Raw genomic sequence first — 12,627 nt, forward strand, 5'->3', positions numbered from 1 at the left:
GCAGCCCTCCCTGCTTCTTCCTATGCCCCCCCAACCGCAACTACATTAAAAACGAAGGAAAAATATATTCTTACTCACCCCCACTATAAATAACGCCATATATTCACAAAATACAGTGAAACAACCGCAGTGAGTTGGGCGGGGACCATATCTAAGACACAACAGTTGAGAGGTGATAGCACATTTTTTAAAACATTTAATAACGTCTGTCTCATAATAAGAGGGTTGTCTTTAACAACCATTTTAGGGTCAACAAGACTATGCATGGTACTACACAGGCTTTTTTTTTACTTACTGGCCTCGAAATGGGAGATTTCTATTTACATTGCCCCATAACATGTAAAAATACCAACCCTCATAACTTCAAATAATTACTAGTATTTGAGTTGCTTACAGTCAACTGGTGATAAAACAAGATGTATGACAACAATCAAGAAGTTGCAATAAAAATACCTAAAACATACGTGGAGGAAAACTAAGAGCACTTTAGGAAAATTAATTAGTGAGGACTTCCCTATCTTGTCGCACTCTACCTTAAGACGTTGAAAGTATTAAGAATAAAAGAAGGTCCTTTTTACAAACCTCTGATGATGGCCTCAACCAATCCAGGAATAGGAAGTGCAAAAAATACAGGAAGTGCAAAGTCTGTTTGCTGTAAACACGAAGGCTATGGGGACAAGGCCTGGCTGGCTTGAGGGGCACCCCTAGTTCGACACCCTCTTCCACCAAATAGCGTTGTCCAGCTGGCGACGTCTCGCAAAACAGTGGATTATTCAGTGTCCAGAAGGAAAAGGGCAGCTCGGCTCATCATGCTTTTTTTCTTTTAACTAAGTTATGATCACGCACAGCCATGCCTAAAGCAACGCCATTTCACCTGGATAAAAACACACCTAATCGCACAGCTTTAATAACAAAGGTCCAGCTTCCAAGGGCCATATAAAACTAGGCCGTACTAATTGGCAACGCAGAGGGGCAAGATGGGAAAAATAAAAAGAAGGTGCGTGTGTCATCAGTTTCAAGAAGGGGAGAGGGGGCGGATAAACATAAGTCTACCAGCGTTCATTTGTGACCAAATAAAACAAACAAAGCACACTGTGAAATAAGCGGAGTTTACATTTAAAAAAAAAATAAAAACACCTTGCAGGTTCCCCATGTGCTCTGTATTACAGCAGGTTTGTGCACAGGGCGATAGCAGCAGATATCATTGGTTATATTTGCAAAAATGTTTGCGTCCAGCGTTGTGTCTGACCGAAAACTGATGCAGACTGCACTTGCGTGTTCTGCTTGGGCAACTGTATTTAAGCACACATCCTTCTTCTATTTCTACCTGCCCCCGCAGTGCCCAAAAGACTGTGGTGTAAAATCCCAGGCCCAAGGAATTCTTCTGCTGGGACAGCCACATACTTCACTTCAGTGCACTTCTACTGTGAGTGCCAATAGGGAAACAGTTTTCAAGCACACGTCATCCTTCTAAGCCTACAGGCTCTGACAGGGTCCAAAATACAGTGAGACGGGCTGCTGCTGGGACTGACACAGACTGCACTTTAGTGCACTTCTAATGTGCGTGACGATAGGGAAACCGTTTTCAAGCACACTCCATCCTTCTAATCCTACAGGCTTTGACAGCAGCCAAAAGATTGGGGTGTAAAGACCCAAGCGCAGCAGGCTTCTGCTGGGACTGCCACCCATACCTCACTTCAGTGCACTTCTGTGGTTAATTGACCAGTTAGAACGAAATGCAGGTCTCTGACCACCATAGCGGCAGTCTGACAAAGGTCCCTGCAATCAGGCCTGAATTGCCAGCGTAGACACTACAGTTACATATTCTGTTACTACTTGGCAAAAGGACATAAACAAAACAAAAGAACGTGAAAGATTACACAAAAGTGAATGATTTATATTTCAGAGGCAAACTAGCTGTACTAAAATTGAAAAAAGTAGGTCAGGCGCGCACTCTAGTGCCCAGTCACAAATTCTTAATGCAAATAGTAACTGGGTTAAATCCCAACTACATGCAGTAGTAACAGGGTTGAATCCAGTGATGCAGTAATAACAGGGTTGATTCCCTTGTGTTGCAGTTCCAATTCTTCTGTTGATTTTTTCCACCTAGAACTTTCCTGTCTCAAACATTCTTCAGGGAGGCTGTAACCTTTTCAGGTGCTGCTAATTAGTTTTTGATTTTAGTCTCAAAGGATTCTGGTACATGTAGTGATAACAAAGTTCAATCATTTTAGGTGGTCAGGAACCAACACCCTTCCAAAACACAGTTCTTACCCAAAATTGGGGGAGGGGAGAGTACCAGCAGTGTGGTCCTCCAAAGTGGAGCATGGTAACCCCGGTGCTGCTGCCTCTAGAGCCCAGAACTCATGTCGAAAAATTGAAAAAAGTAGGTCAGTCGCGCACTCTAGTTCCTAGTCAAAAATTCTTAACTGGGTTAAATCCCAACAACATGCATTAGTAACAGGGCTGAATCCCATGATGCAGTAATAACAGGGTTGAATCCCATGTGTTGCAGTTCCAATTCTTCTGTTGATTTACTAGTAACACGCTGTGCTGGCTGTCCACAGGTTGTCAGCAATTTCAACTTTTCAGCCATTCACACCACAGTTCAAAAGGCACCAGTTCTATACATGTGATGGGCATACTCACATCTAAGTCACAAGATGCAGAAAGGCATTACACCCAACAATGCCTGCCTTATTAGGCCATGCAGGTATCTGAACAGCGAAAGCAGGGAGAGCACCCCGCTTCTTCAAGCCTAGCCAGGTACACGCTTAACACGACTCCATTCTTCAGCTGTGAGCTCTCTATAAGGAACCCGCACATTCTATGGAACCATTGTTTTCAGTTTTGCTACTGATTACCCCAGTCCGGGGCAGCATATAGGAAACAACCTAGTTCCAAGTGCTCTGTTCAGAACAGCACTAAGACGAATCCCCAGGATACACCTTGTCCCACTCTGTGGCAGTTCCTAAACAGTTGTTGGAGTAGGGCACATGAGGGGCAGGTAGCTGCTCTTTTGATAATTCGTTTGGGTTTGCCCTGTAGTCATGGCTTAATACCTTTTGTAACATATAAAAAAGAGACAAAGCAATTATCATTAAAACGTTATTCCTCAAACTTAGTTTCCTTACCTCTAAATACACGTACCTGTAAAGAGTCTATTGTTCCCTCACACAGGTATTTCTGTCCCTGGTTGGCGCTGTGCGTAACGCCTATCAAGGGTGAGGGATAGCAAGAAAACTTGCCCTAACTCTCTCACTACTTTCACTATGCTAAAAATTGCACACTCATTGGGAGTCGATTATATAGAACTTTCTTTATATCGCTACCAGTAAGTGTGTCTTTATTTGCTAAAACATCCATCATTATTATTATGTTTTAGCAAATAAAGACACACTTACTGGTAGCGATATAAATAAAGTTCTATTTGTAATAGAATGGCTTAAGACCTGCCATGATTACCAGCCTTCAATTATGCAAACGCCTTGTTTGCTGGCTGACCTGTTTTGTTCCTGGACCACAGCTCTGCACACCAGAAGACACACTTCCTTGTTTTTGGCTTCCTGTGTGTTCGCACAACCTGATACTTTCTGCGCTGCCGTTTAAATTAACAATTCATATATTCCTGTTATCAGCCCAGGGAAAGATGCACATTTCTATCAATTTCCTTTGCCAAACCGGCTATTCCTACTACTCCACACTGTTCCCTCTGCCAGACCACCTGGGGCTGCTTGTGCTTCCAATGAGGCACTGATTGCTTCTAGCCATGCATGTGCCTCAGGCCTTATCACTCGGTTTTCTCACTCACTGTGCATCATCCTTTGCTGCATTTTCAGGTTTTCATTTTAATCTGCCAGGCAATTTATTCATCGAACGTACTATTTCCAGGATCCAATGTTTGAGTTGGTGAAAACTCCAAGGGGAGAGTAAAAGATAAATGTGTCATTTTAACAAATCAATAAATGCAACAAAATGCATCCTGTTGCATTCTACCGCAAGACATTTGACTGGGTGTACGTTCCTTTGTGTTAGTGTAAAGAGTCGGTAAGGCACTAGTAAAGGAACTAGCTCAGACATTGTTATGTTATGTTACATACATTTATAAAGTGCACATCCACCCAGGGCATCTTGGTGCTAAAAACACGACAGATACTACAAAGAAACGAATGCCCTAAGGTCTAGAATAACAGGGTTTCTAATGACCTCCTGAACTGATCATGATTCCCAGTGGACTTCAGAGAAAGTGGCAGAGCATGCCACAATTTAGCAGCAACAACCGAAAAAGCAAGTCCTCCCGTCCTAGATAAGTGAAAGTGAGGAACAGAGATCAAGCAAGCGTCCTCAGAATTAAGAGAACGCCCCAGAATATAAGGAACACACGTGTCCCATAGATACTCAGCTCCCTGGCCATAAAATGCATGATAAACTATGCATAGAGACTTGTATTTGACCATTTTCACAACAGGAAGTCGGTGAAGAGAGCAAAGCACCAGGGATATGTGACAACCATAAGGAGTGCCAGTTGTAACCCGAGTTGGCAGGTTTTGGAGAAGCTGTAACAGGCGCATGAGGTAAAGGGGTTGATTACAGTAGTCGATGAGACTTAAGATTAAAGAAGCAACGACCAAAGCGCAAAGATATGGCAGAATATAGGGCAGCACTCTGCAGAGAACCTTCAGATGAAAGTGGCCAGGCTGACATATAGTGATGACCTGGGCCTCCACAGAGAGGGAGTCAGAAATCTTGAAGTCCACATCTTTAACAATTGTCACCGTGTAGGAAAGGAACTCAAAGCAGATGGCCAGAAAAATGCTTTCCACAGAGAAGAAGTAAACGGGGTGCCCACCCCCAGAACCTCCATCTTGTCTCCATTCACTTAAAGCCAATTGCATCTCATCCAACAACCCACACCAACCTAAACTGCCACGACATTCAGGTTGAATAAGATTAAGCTGTACAATAACCTGAGTGTTGTCAGCATAGGAGTCGCAGCAGAGGTCGTGGGAGTGGATGAGATGAACAAGAGGCTGCATATAGACGTTAAATAGCATAGGAGACAAGGCAGAGCCCGAGGGACCCCACAAGAAAGAGAACAAGAATGAGAACCAAAGCGAGGAAGAGAAAGAGATTGGCCCCTATCAAGTCAGGAAGGAGGTAAACCAGGATAGTACAGGACCAGAGGGTCCTGCCAATGCCAGGCGGTTCAGCAGGAGGGAGTGGTCGACTGTGTCGAAGGCAGCAGACAGATCTAATAAAATGAGTGCTCCCACTCCCTCCTGGTTAGCCAGAATGGTTGTCACCCATTCAGACCAGGACACTTTCCGTGCTCCGACCAGGGTGAAAACCTGACAGAAAGGGGTCAGGAAAATTAGATGTTCACAGAAACTAAGAAGAGGAGAAATCAGGGACTCTAAGATTTTCATAAGAAAATGGAGAAGTGAAATTGGACGAAAGTTAGCCGAAACAGTGGGGTCAACTGCAGGCATTTTAAGAAAAGGAATAATGAGAGTCTGCTTCAATTCCGCTGGAATAGAGCTGGACAAACATGAAAGATTCACTGCCTGAGTCACCCAAGCAGCAACATCATAGCAATGAACTTCAAATATGATGAAGCAGAACCAAAGCACTCAAGACACTTTACTTCCTAAGGGAGGTGCGTTCTCATTTAATTTCTAAATGAAGGGACCCTGTCTTAGTATTCTCTTACATGTTTCTGGGTTGGTTTATGTAATTTCAAAGCATGCTGTACTATGACTACCCCTTCATGTAACCATATGCCCTCTTTGCAGGTCTACAACCTTGGTTCTAGTCTTAAAACCTTGAGCTCAGCCTTGCAAACATTTCAAGATTTCATATATGCATTTCACACTACCTGAGGGTTCCTGCATTGGGATAATAGGGGACAATTGGAGCATTCCTTTTTTTCCTAGTTTAGTGGAGGTCACAATTAATTTTCAATGTTCTGTCTTGGGTGGGCCAAAAACAATGCTGAATCTATCAGCCAGCGTAAAATGTATTCTTGCTTCTTGGTGTTTTTATAGTTTTAATAAGTGTTTTGTGATCTATTTTATATCCATGTAAGCTATTACATGTTTGAAAGTACAGGAAGGTAGAGTTAATAAAGAATGGAGTAAATTAAACAATGTTGCGTTCGTAAACATCGCCAAGTTTGATAAACAGTAGGAAGGATGACAGACAGAGTGCAGAAAGCTAAAACTAGCAGGCATTTATGTGAAAAGAAAATAATTAAATTGTAGTCCTTCCTTTAAAAAAAAGCAAAGGAGGATGGAAGTTAGAACATGCCACAGACTATTTCTTTTTAGACCTTTCACAATATTAACTTACTTGTCATTAACAAATGAATACATCAGCAGACGCTCATCAACAAACTTCTTCCATTCAGGCTTTTCATTGGCAAGATCTCTGTAGTTGTCATTGGACACAATGATGCCGTCTGACTCAAAGGCCAGCTTCACGATGAACCGGTCATCATAACACACCACCCTTCTCCCCTGCACTCGACGAGAGGGTGTGAAAACCAGAATCTTATCCTTCTCCAATTTTCGTAAAATTTCTTGATCTAAAAACAGAAATAGGTATAATTACCAATACGTTTTTATGTAATTATTTTAGGATGAAAACACAATTAAATAATTATTAGATTACATTTATTAACCATCCACATAACCAGATAAACATATTTGGCCAAATATATTCACATAGCTGAAAATGCTACTATTTAAAGCCTCTTCTAGAAGGGTGAACAAGGCAAAAAAACAACGAAAAACACTTTCCACAAGCATATCCACATCTGGCCCAATGTTTCTACATTGTCCAACTATTTCCCCGCACTCTGACCTGGAGATTCCCTGCAAGCTTTTCCACATGTGCAGGACATCTGAAGACTTCTCTGTGGGATCTGGATTCTGATACCCACAGAGAGGCCAGATCCCTATGGACTATGTGGGCATTATTTGCACCTGCTAAAAAGCATCCACACTCTCCAGGGATCAGCATTAAATACGGCTGCATGTTTTTCATGGAGGCTGCCATTACTAAGTTCCACTGTGTACATGGGCACATGAGAGAGGTCCTTTTGCATTCACTGCATGAAGTAAATCAGAAGAATCCGGCAGAGGAGGTGCAGATGTACCGGGGTGGCAGATGTATTCTCGGGCTCAATAGAAGAAGCCCTTTCACATATTTTCATGTACACGTACAGAAGATCAGGGAAAATCCTGCAAACTACCGTCGAATTGCACTTTTAGATACAGAATGCACAATCTTTGCTTCCTTAATCCTTGCTGAATTAGAAATGTGGGCAACCAAGATAGGACGGTGTTCCAAATATCAGACAGGTTTCAGGAAAGGGATAGGAATTACTTTAAACAGAATTGTCATGGACGCTTTCCAGCACATAGCTTGAGGTAAGAACATGGTCCCAATTTTTATTGCATTTATTGATTTGTCAATAACATTTGCTACTGTTAATGGACCTCAAGTATGGCATAAGCTGCAACATTGGCAGATCGCTGAACAATTTTTTAAATATTTTAATATACCTTCATTCGGAAATTAAACTCCAAGCAACATTAAATCTGTTTGGGAAATGATCTAGGGAAATCGAAATGTATAAAGGTTTAAGGCAGGGTTGCGTATTTCATCTTGGATATAGGCGAATACTTGGAGAAGGTAGACTTTGTATCCCCAATGCCTCGATGGGCATAAAATCTGTTGGCTATCTTATACGGATGATGTTATTCTTCTAAATAGAATGGAGCTGGGTCTAAAATGATTGATTGACACCTCCCAAGAATACACAATAATAAGCTATTAATGCTAATAAAGCAAAAATAACACAATTTTCTAATGCATGCAAAAAATCAGTTATTCCTGGAAAATAGGACAAAATAAATGAGATAAATTAGGATTAGTTAATGATTTGAAATACCTGGGATTTTATTTATCAGCAAGATCAAGTACATATTTTATTATTGCAAGGCTGCTAGGCAAGGCTGATCAATTCAGTTCCTAAATGAAGCAGATGAATCGGGAATATGGCAGATTCTCTCTTTCCTAGGTTGGCATCAATGGAAATTATTGCAATTGTATTCCTATTTTCTTGATCCTTCTGAAAATTCATTAAAAATTGAAATTCTGATCTTCAATTTGAGATCAAAAGAAAAGAACAAAAGAAGGGTCTTCTCACTACATTTAAAAACAACTGTGAGATGTTATTAAACTTGCTATATTGCACTACAGATAAACTCTTTGAGTTAATCTGGTGCATTACAATAGAAACTATGCAGAAATATACATTATTTTATCATTTTGCCATGGATGTGAAGAAGTTGGGAACCATTCCAAACTACCTAATAAGGTTCCCTAATAAGGTTCCCTAATGCCCATTCAAGAACTACATTTTAAGATTCAGAGTGAATTTATTATTGGCAGCTGAAATAATGAATATAAGGAACAATTAAATAATGACGACAGTGCCTTATTGAGTTTGTAATAACTCTTTAGCCACCAATACTTTATATCATCTAATAATACAATGCCTGTTTCCACATAATTAAGGATCACATTTAAAGAAAAAATGTGTTTATCGACAACATTGTCTCAATACTAATGACTTTTGGAGACAACTACTAGCAGGTAGGGAAACTTCATCATTGATTGCTGTTATTAGGTGTTTGCACAAGATTCATCTTATTGATTTATGAGATTTTGTAATTAACTATATGCATCTATCTATTGGTTTTATGTACATTCTATATATGTTCTTAATTACTATGTATGACACTTTAATATTCGACATTTGGTCTGTTTTGTATGACTTGTTATGTTTTTATTCCTCTTCCTTATTTGTATCGTCTATCGTCTTTTTTTATATTGAAATGCAAAGTTTAATTAAACTAATGCACAATAAATAAAAATAAAAGTACAGATGATGACAATTCTTGAAACCAGGGTAAACATGGCTTGTTCAAAACTACAAGCCTGGCACAATAAGTCACCTGCTCCCCCAATCTCTCCACATACACACAGTACACCATTTCTTACTTGTCAAATGTCAGTTGCCACAACAGACATAGGGCTTTTAGAAGAAAACAGTAGAAGACTCTGTGAGGAATGATTAAGCTAACCCCATTAATGAATTGATAGCTAAGCAATTAGCAAACCATGTTCTTAAATTGATCCTACTCACAGGGCACACTATGCTCTTTTTCTTCCCAAGTATCATGTGGTGTCTTGTCAGCAGTGTATGATGCCATGTCTGAGGTCACGATTGGAACCCTGAGAGTCCTGTCTGTGTAGCATTACACGAGTAATAGTTGGAGTCACTTTGAGGTGTTCATCCTCGGTGGTGGGGACCGGGATCAGGGCAAGGTCAAGGATGCACCTAACTTGTACCAATAGAGAAGAAGTAACTCCTATACAGAAACCTGCCTCTTTACTGTGTTATACCATCCGTGACAGTTTCACCGCTCCCCACCCCTCCGCTGCAACATTTGGCGATGAGAAGTCTAGACTTGTGCGTGCCTGCAGTGGTGGGAGCAGTTAGAGGCCCTGATCTCTGCGCCCATCAACCAGGGCACTGTTGCAGCTGATGAGGGCATGGTATGGCTGTGTCGTACCTGCCATGATCACAGAAGATCTGTGCCTTTGGCTGTGTGTGCGCACTTCCGAGAAGGCGCTACAGAGGTGTTGGATCACTGCGGAGTGTTGAGGTCATCCTAGGAGTGAGGAAAGTTCAGGCTGTTAGTGTAGGGTGGAATGTGAGGGCTGTGTAACAAGCGGTTGGCACTAATTGGGTCAGATACTGTGGGCCTGACCCCCAAGGGACTTCTGATGATGTCTGAGGATTGGGATCCGATAACAGACCACACTGCTGAGGCGGACCGTGAGCCAATGTCAATGAATGCTGCTGAAGACGTGCAACATTACGTTGAGGTTGACCTAACTTGTACCAATAAAGAAGAAGTAAATACCCTACCAGAGTCTGCCTCTTTACCGTGTTATGCCCTACGTGACAGTTTCACCACATCCCTGTCACCCGCAACATATAACTTTTCAGAAAGTGGAGACAAAAGTCCCCTAGCTGGCTTACAGGCTACAGCATCTGAATTGATATCCATGAAATGCAGGGAGATTGTTCTGACTAACAATGAAAGACCCAGTTGTGCATTTGTAGAATACTTCAGCAGTCTGTAAAGAAGTTAGACTTTAGAGGGGAGTAGTACTGAGGCATTTGTCATTAGGTTGATATTTTGTGAGCTGTCAGATTTATTAGAAAGTTAGCAGAACATGTGCAAAACAAGTCAGTCCCTCAGTCATCACCTGGTCCTGGCAAACACTAAAATACATTGTCTGCATTTTTTTTACAAGATGTCACAGAGCAATGACGGAAATGCACAATAGTACTAGCCACAGAGTTCATTCTGTGGAATGGACGTTATCATTGCTGCATGCTGTTTTAACACCTAAGTAATGCTGAGATTTCTTAGAGCGTAAACATTATCAGCCTATCTCACTGTTAAATACAGATTACAATATGGGCATATATATATTAAGTAATATCAGCAACTAAGTCATTAGTAACGATGGAAATGCCATAATTCCTAAACGATTTGTGTACAGCAACCTATTGCCAATTTTAAACTGATGCACCAGTCTTGGCTTCCTCCTGGACCGTGTGTCTGTTTGGCTTGGAGATGGAAAAGACATTAGAGAACAAAAGGACCTTTTCTTTTTTTCAACATTGACTCATGAAATGTGGTGTTTCTTTTTATGGATCAGTGAGAACTCTTTATGCTGACTTGAATGACACATGACAGCAAAAGATATGCCTTTGATCCTTTAAGTTGCAAAAAGAACCTACACAGGGCAGTGTACTTGCAACCACATTGTGTACCATTGACCTGGAGCCAGGAGCAATAGCCATTGAAACAGACAATGGTATAAGTGCTATAAATCTTGCTAGAAAATAACACAAACTGATGCCATACATGGTGTATGCTGGCGGGTTTTGAAGTGAATGAGTCTTTCTGCTCTAGCTTTGAGTGTATGATAAATGGAAAAAAGTCATGTGTCCTGACAATATTTGTAGTAGAGCACTGTGGCTTGTGCTGGTAAAGCGATAGGATCACATAGGCATAATTATCCATTAAGAGTACTTGCAGTTACTCCCAACTTTCCTGTCTATGGTTCCTGGCCATTGTAATTCTAGGGAGTAAGCGGAAGAGCGTGTTCTCTTCGGCTCCTTTCGGCATCACTTGAACACGCCTAAGCAGTGCAGTTAGGCCTCCAAGCTTGTGCTTAAAGTGCCGGACAACCTCTGCACACGAGCTTTACATTTTATAGTTGCCCTCCTAGAGTGTTGTTTTTGATGTTGAATGTATCATATGATCTGGTTAGCCTGCCATGCATAATTTTACAATCCTTACTTCTAATTTAATTATCTCACACTGCATTCCAGTTGCTTATTTAGTGATTCAATGCGTTCTCGCCTCGCCACCCAAGGCCAATCAGGTATGCCGTGAGGTAGGGAGATTCTTTTTGTCAATCTTTCCATTTGTATCCCCCAGCACTCACTCTGCGAACACTGGATTCCCGGCTCGGACACCTCCCTCAGCGGGATCTAGTTTACCAGATACACCTCCTTTGGTCTACCTGGTATATATGTACAGCTCACACTCCTTCTGAGGGCAGTCCATTGAATACTCATTACAAGCAAGAAAACACATAGGGGGTCATTCCGAGGTTGGAGGTAAGGGATTACCGGCACCGGTAAGGGTGCCGATGCCGGTAATCCCTTACCTCCGTATTCCGAGTTCCCTTTGCGGGTCCTTCCTTACCTCCTGCTTTTAGCAGGAGTTAAGTACGGGACCCCCAAATGTACCTCGGAGGTAATTACGGTACCATAATTTAGGGTGCCGTAATTAACTCCTTCCCCATTCCCATTGAGCCCTATGGGGCAGAAATGGGAATGGGGAAGGGCAAAAGGTGAATGGGGAATTACCGGTCCCTCCAACCCTGGAATGGACCGGTAATTACTCCATTCACCATGCCGTATTTGGGACGGTTTCAGAGGCAACCATGGAGCTAATTACTCCATGGTTAGCTCCAAACCCGGAATGAGGCCCAATGTATCAAGAACCACATCGAAACATGATTATATTGCTTGTTTTGCATGAATCATACTTTATGCTGGCATTTCTAATACCTGTTATGCAGACTTTGCATGTCCTATATGGTATGGCATACTCAACTATGGCCTGACAAGTGGACATGCTTTGAATTTATCTTTGACATATCTGACAAATGTGCGCATAATTTGCATGTGATTGCATGTTCTCCATTGTGAATGTGCTGTGCATGTAGAGTAAAGCAGAGCCCTCAACTCTAGACAGTTGCCCTTGGGCTTGATAGAGTGATTTATACTAGCTCCCTGTTCCACTTTTAGTGCTACGACCCAAAGAATATGGCTGAGTCCGACAAAAAAATGCGGTCCAGCGTTTACATAGTCACTGATAAAGCAATCAATGCTGCGCCTGAACGCCCTACATACTATGGCCATTTTAAAGTCACTACAATTCTCTGTTAATAATTGAACAGTCG

The 12,627-nt window shown here is 41.7% G+C and overlaps 1 protein-coding gene across 1 annotated transcript in view; it reads right to left on the bottom strand.

Annotated features, from left to right (window-relative positions):
* Nucleotides 1–12,627, bottom strand: part of ZC3H12C (zinc finger CCCH-type containing 12C) — a 124,534-nt gene that overhangs the window by 13,375 nt on the left and 98,532 nt on the right. Inside the window, exon 4 of the mRNA XM_069639988.1 lies at nucleotides 6,349–6,583. Coding sequence (XP_069496089.1) covers nucleotides 6,349–6,583 — 235 coding nt within the window. The remainder of the gene's footprint in view (nucleotides 1–6,348; nucleotides 6,584–12,627) is intronic.

The sequence above is a fragment of the Ambystoma mexicanum genome, chromosome 7q (assembly GCF_040938575.1).
Source record: "Ambystoma mexicanum isolate Mex_15411 chromosome 7q, UKY_AmexF1_1, whole genome shotgun sequence".
Classification (NCBI taxonomy): domain Eukaryota; kingdom Metazoa; phylum Chordata; class Amphibia; order Caudata; family Ambystomatidae; genus Ambystoma; species Ambystoma mexicanum.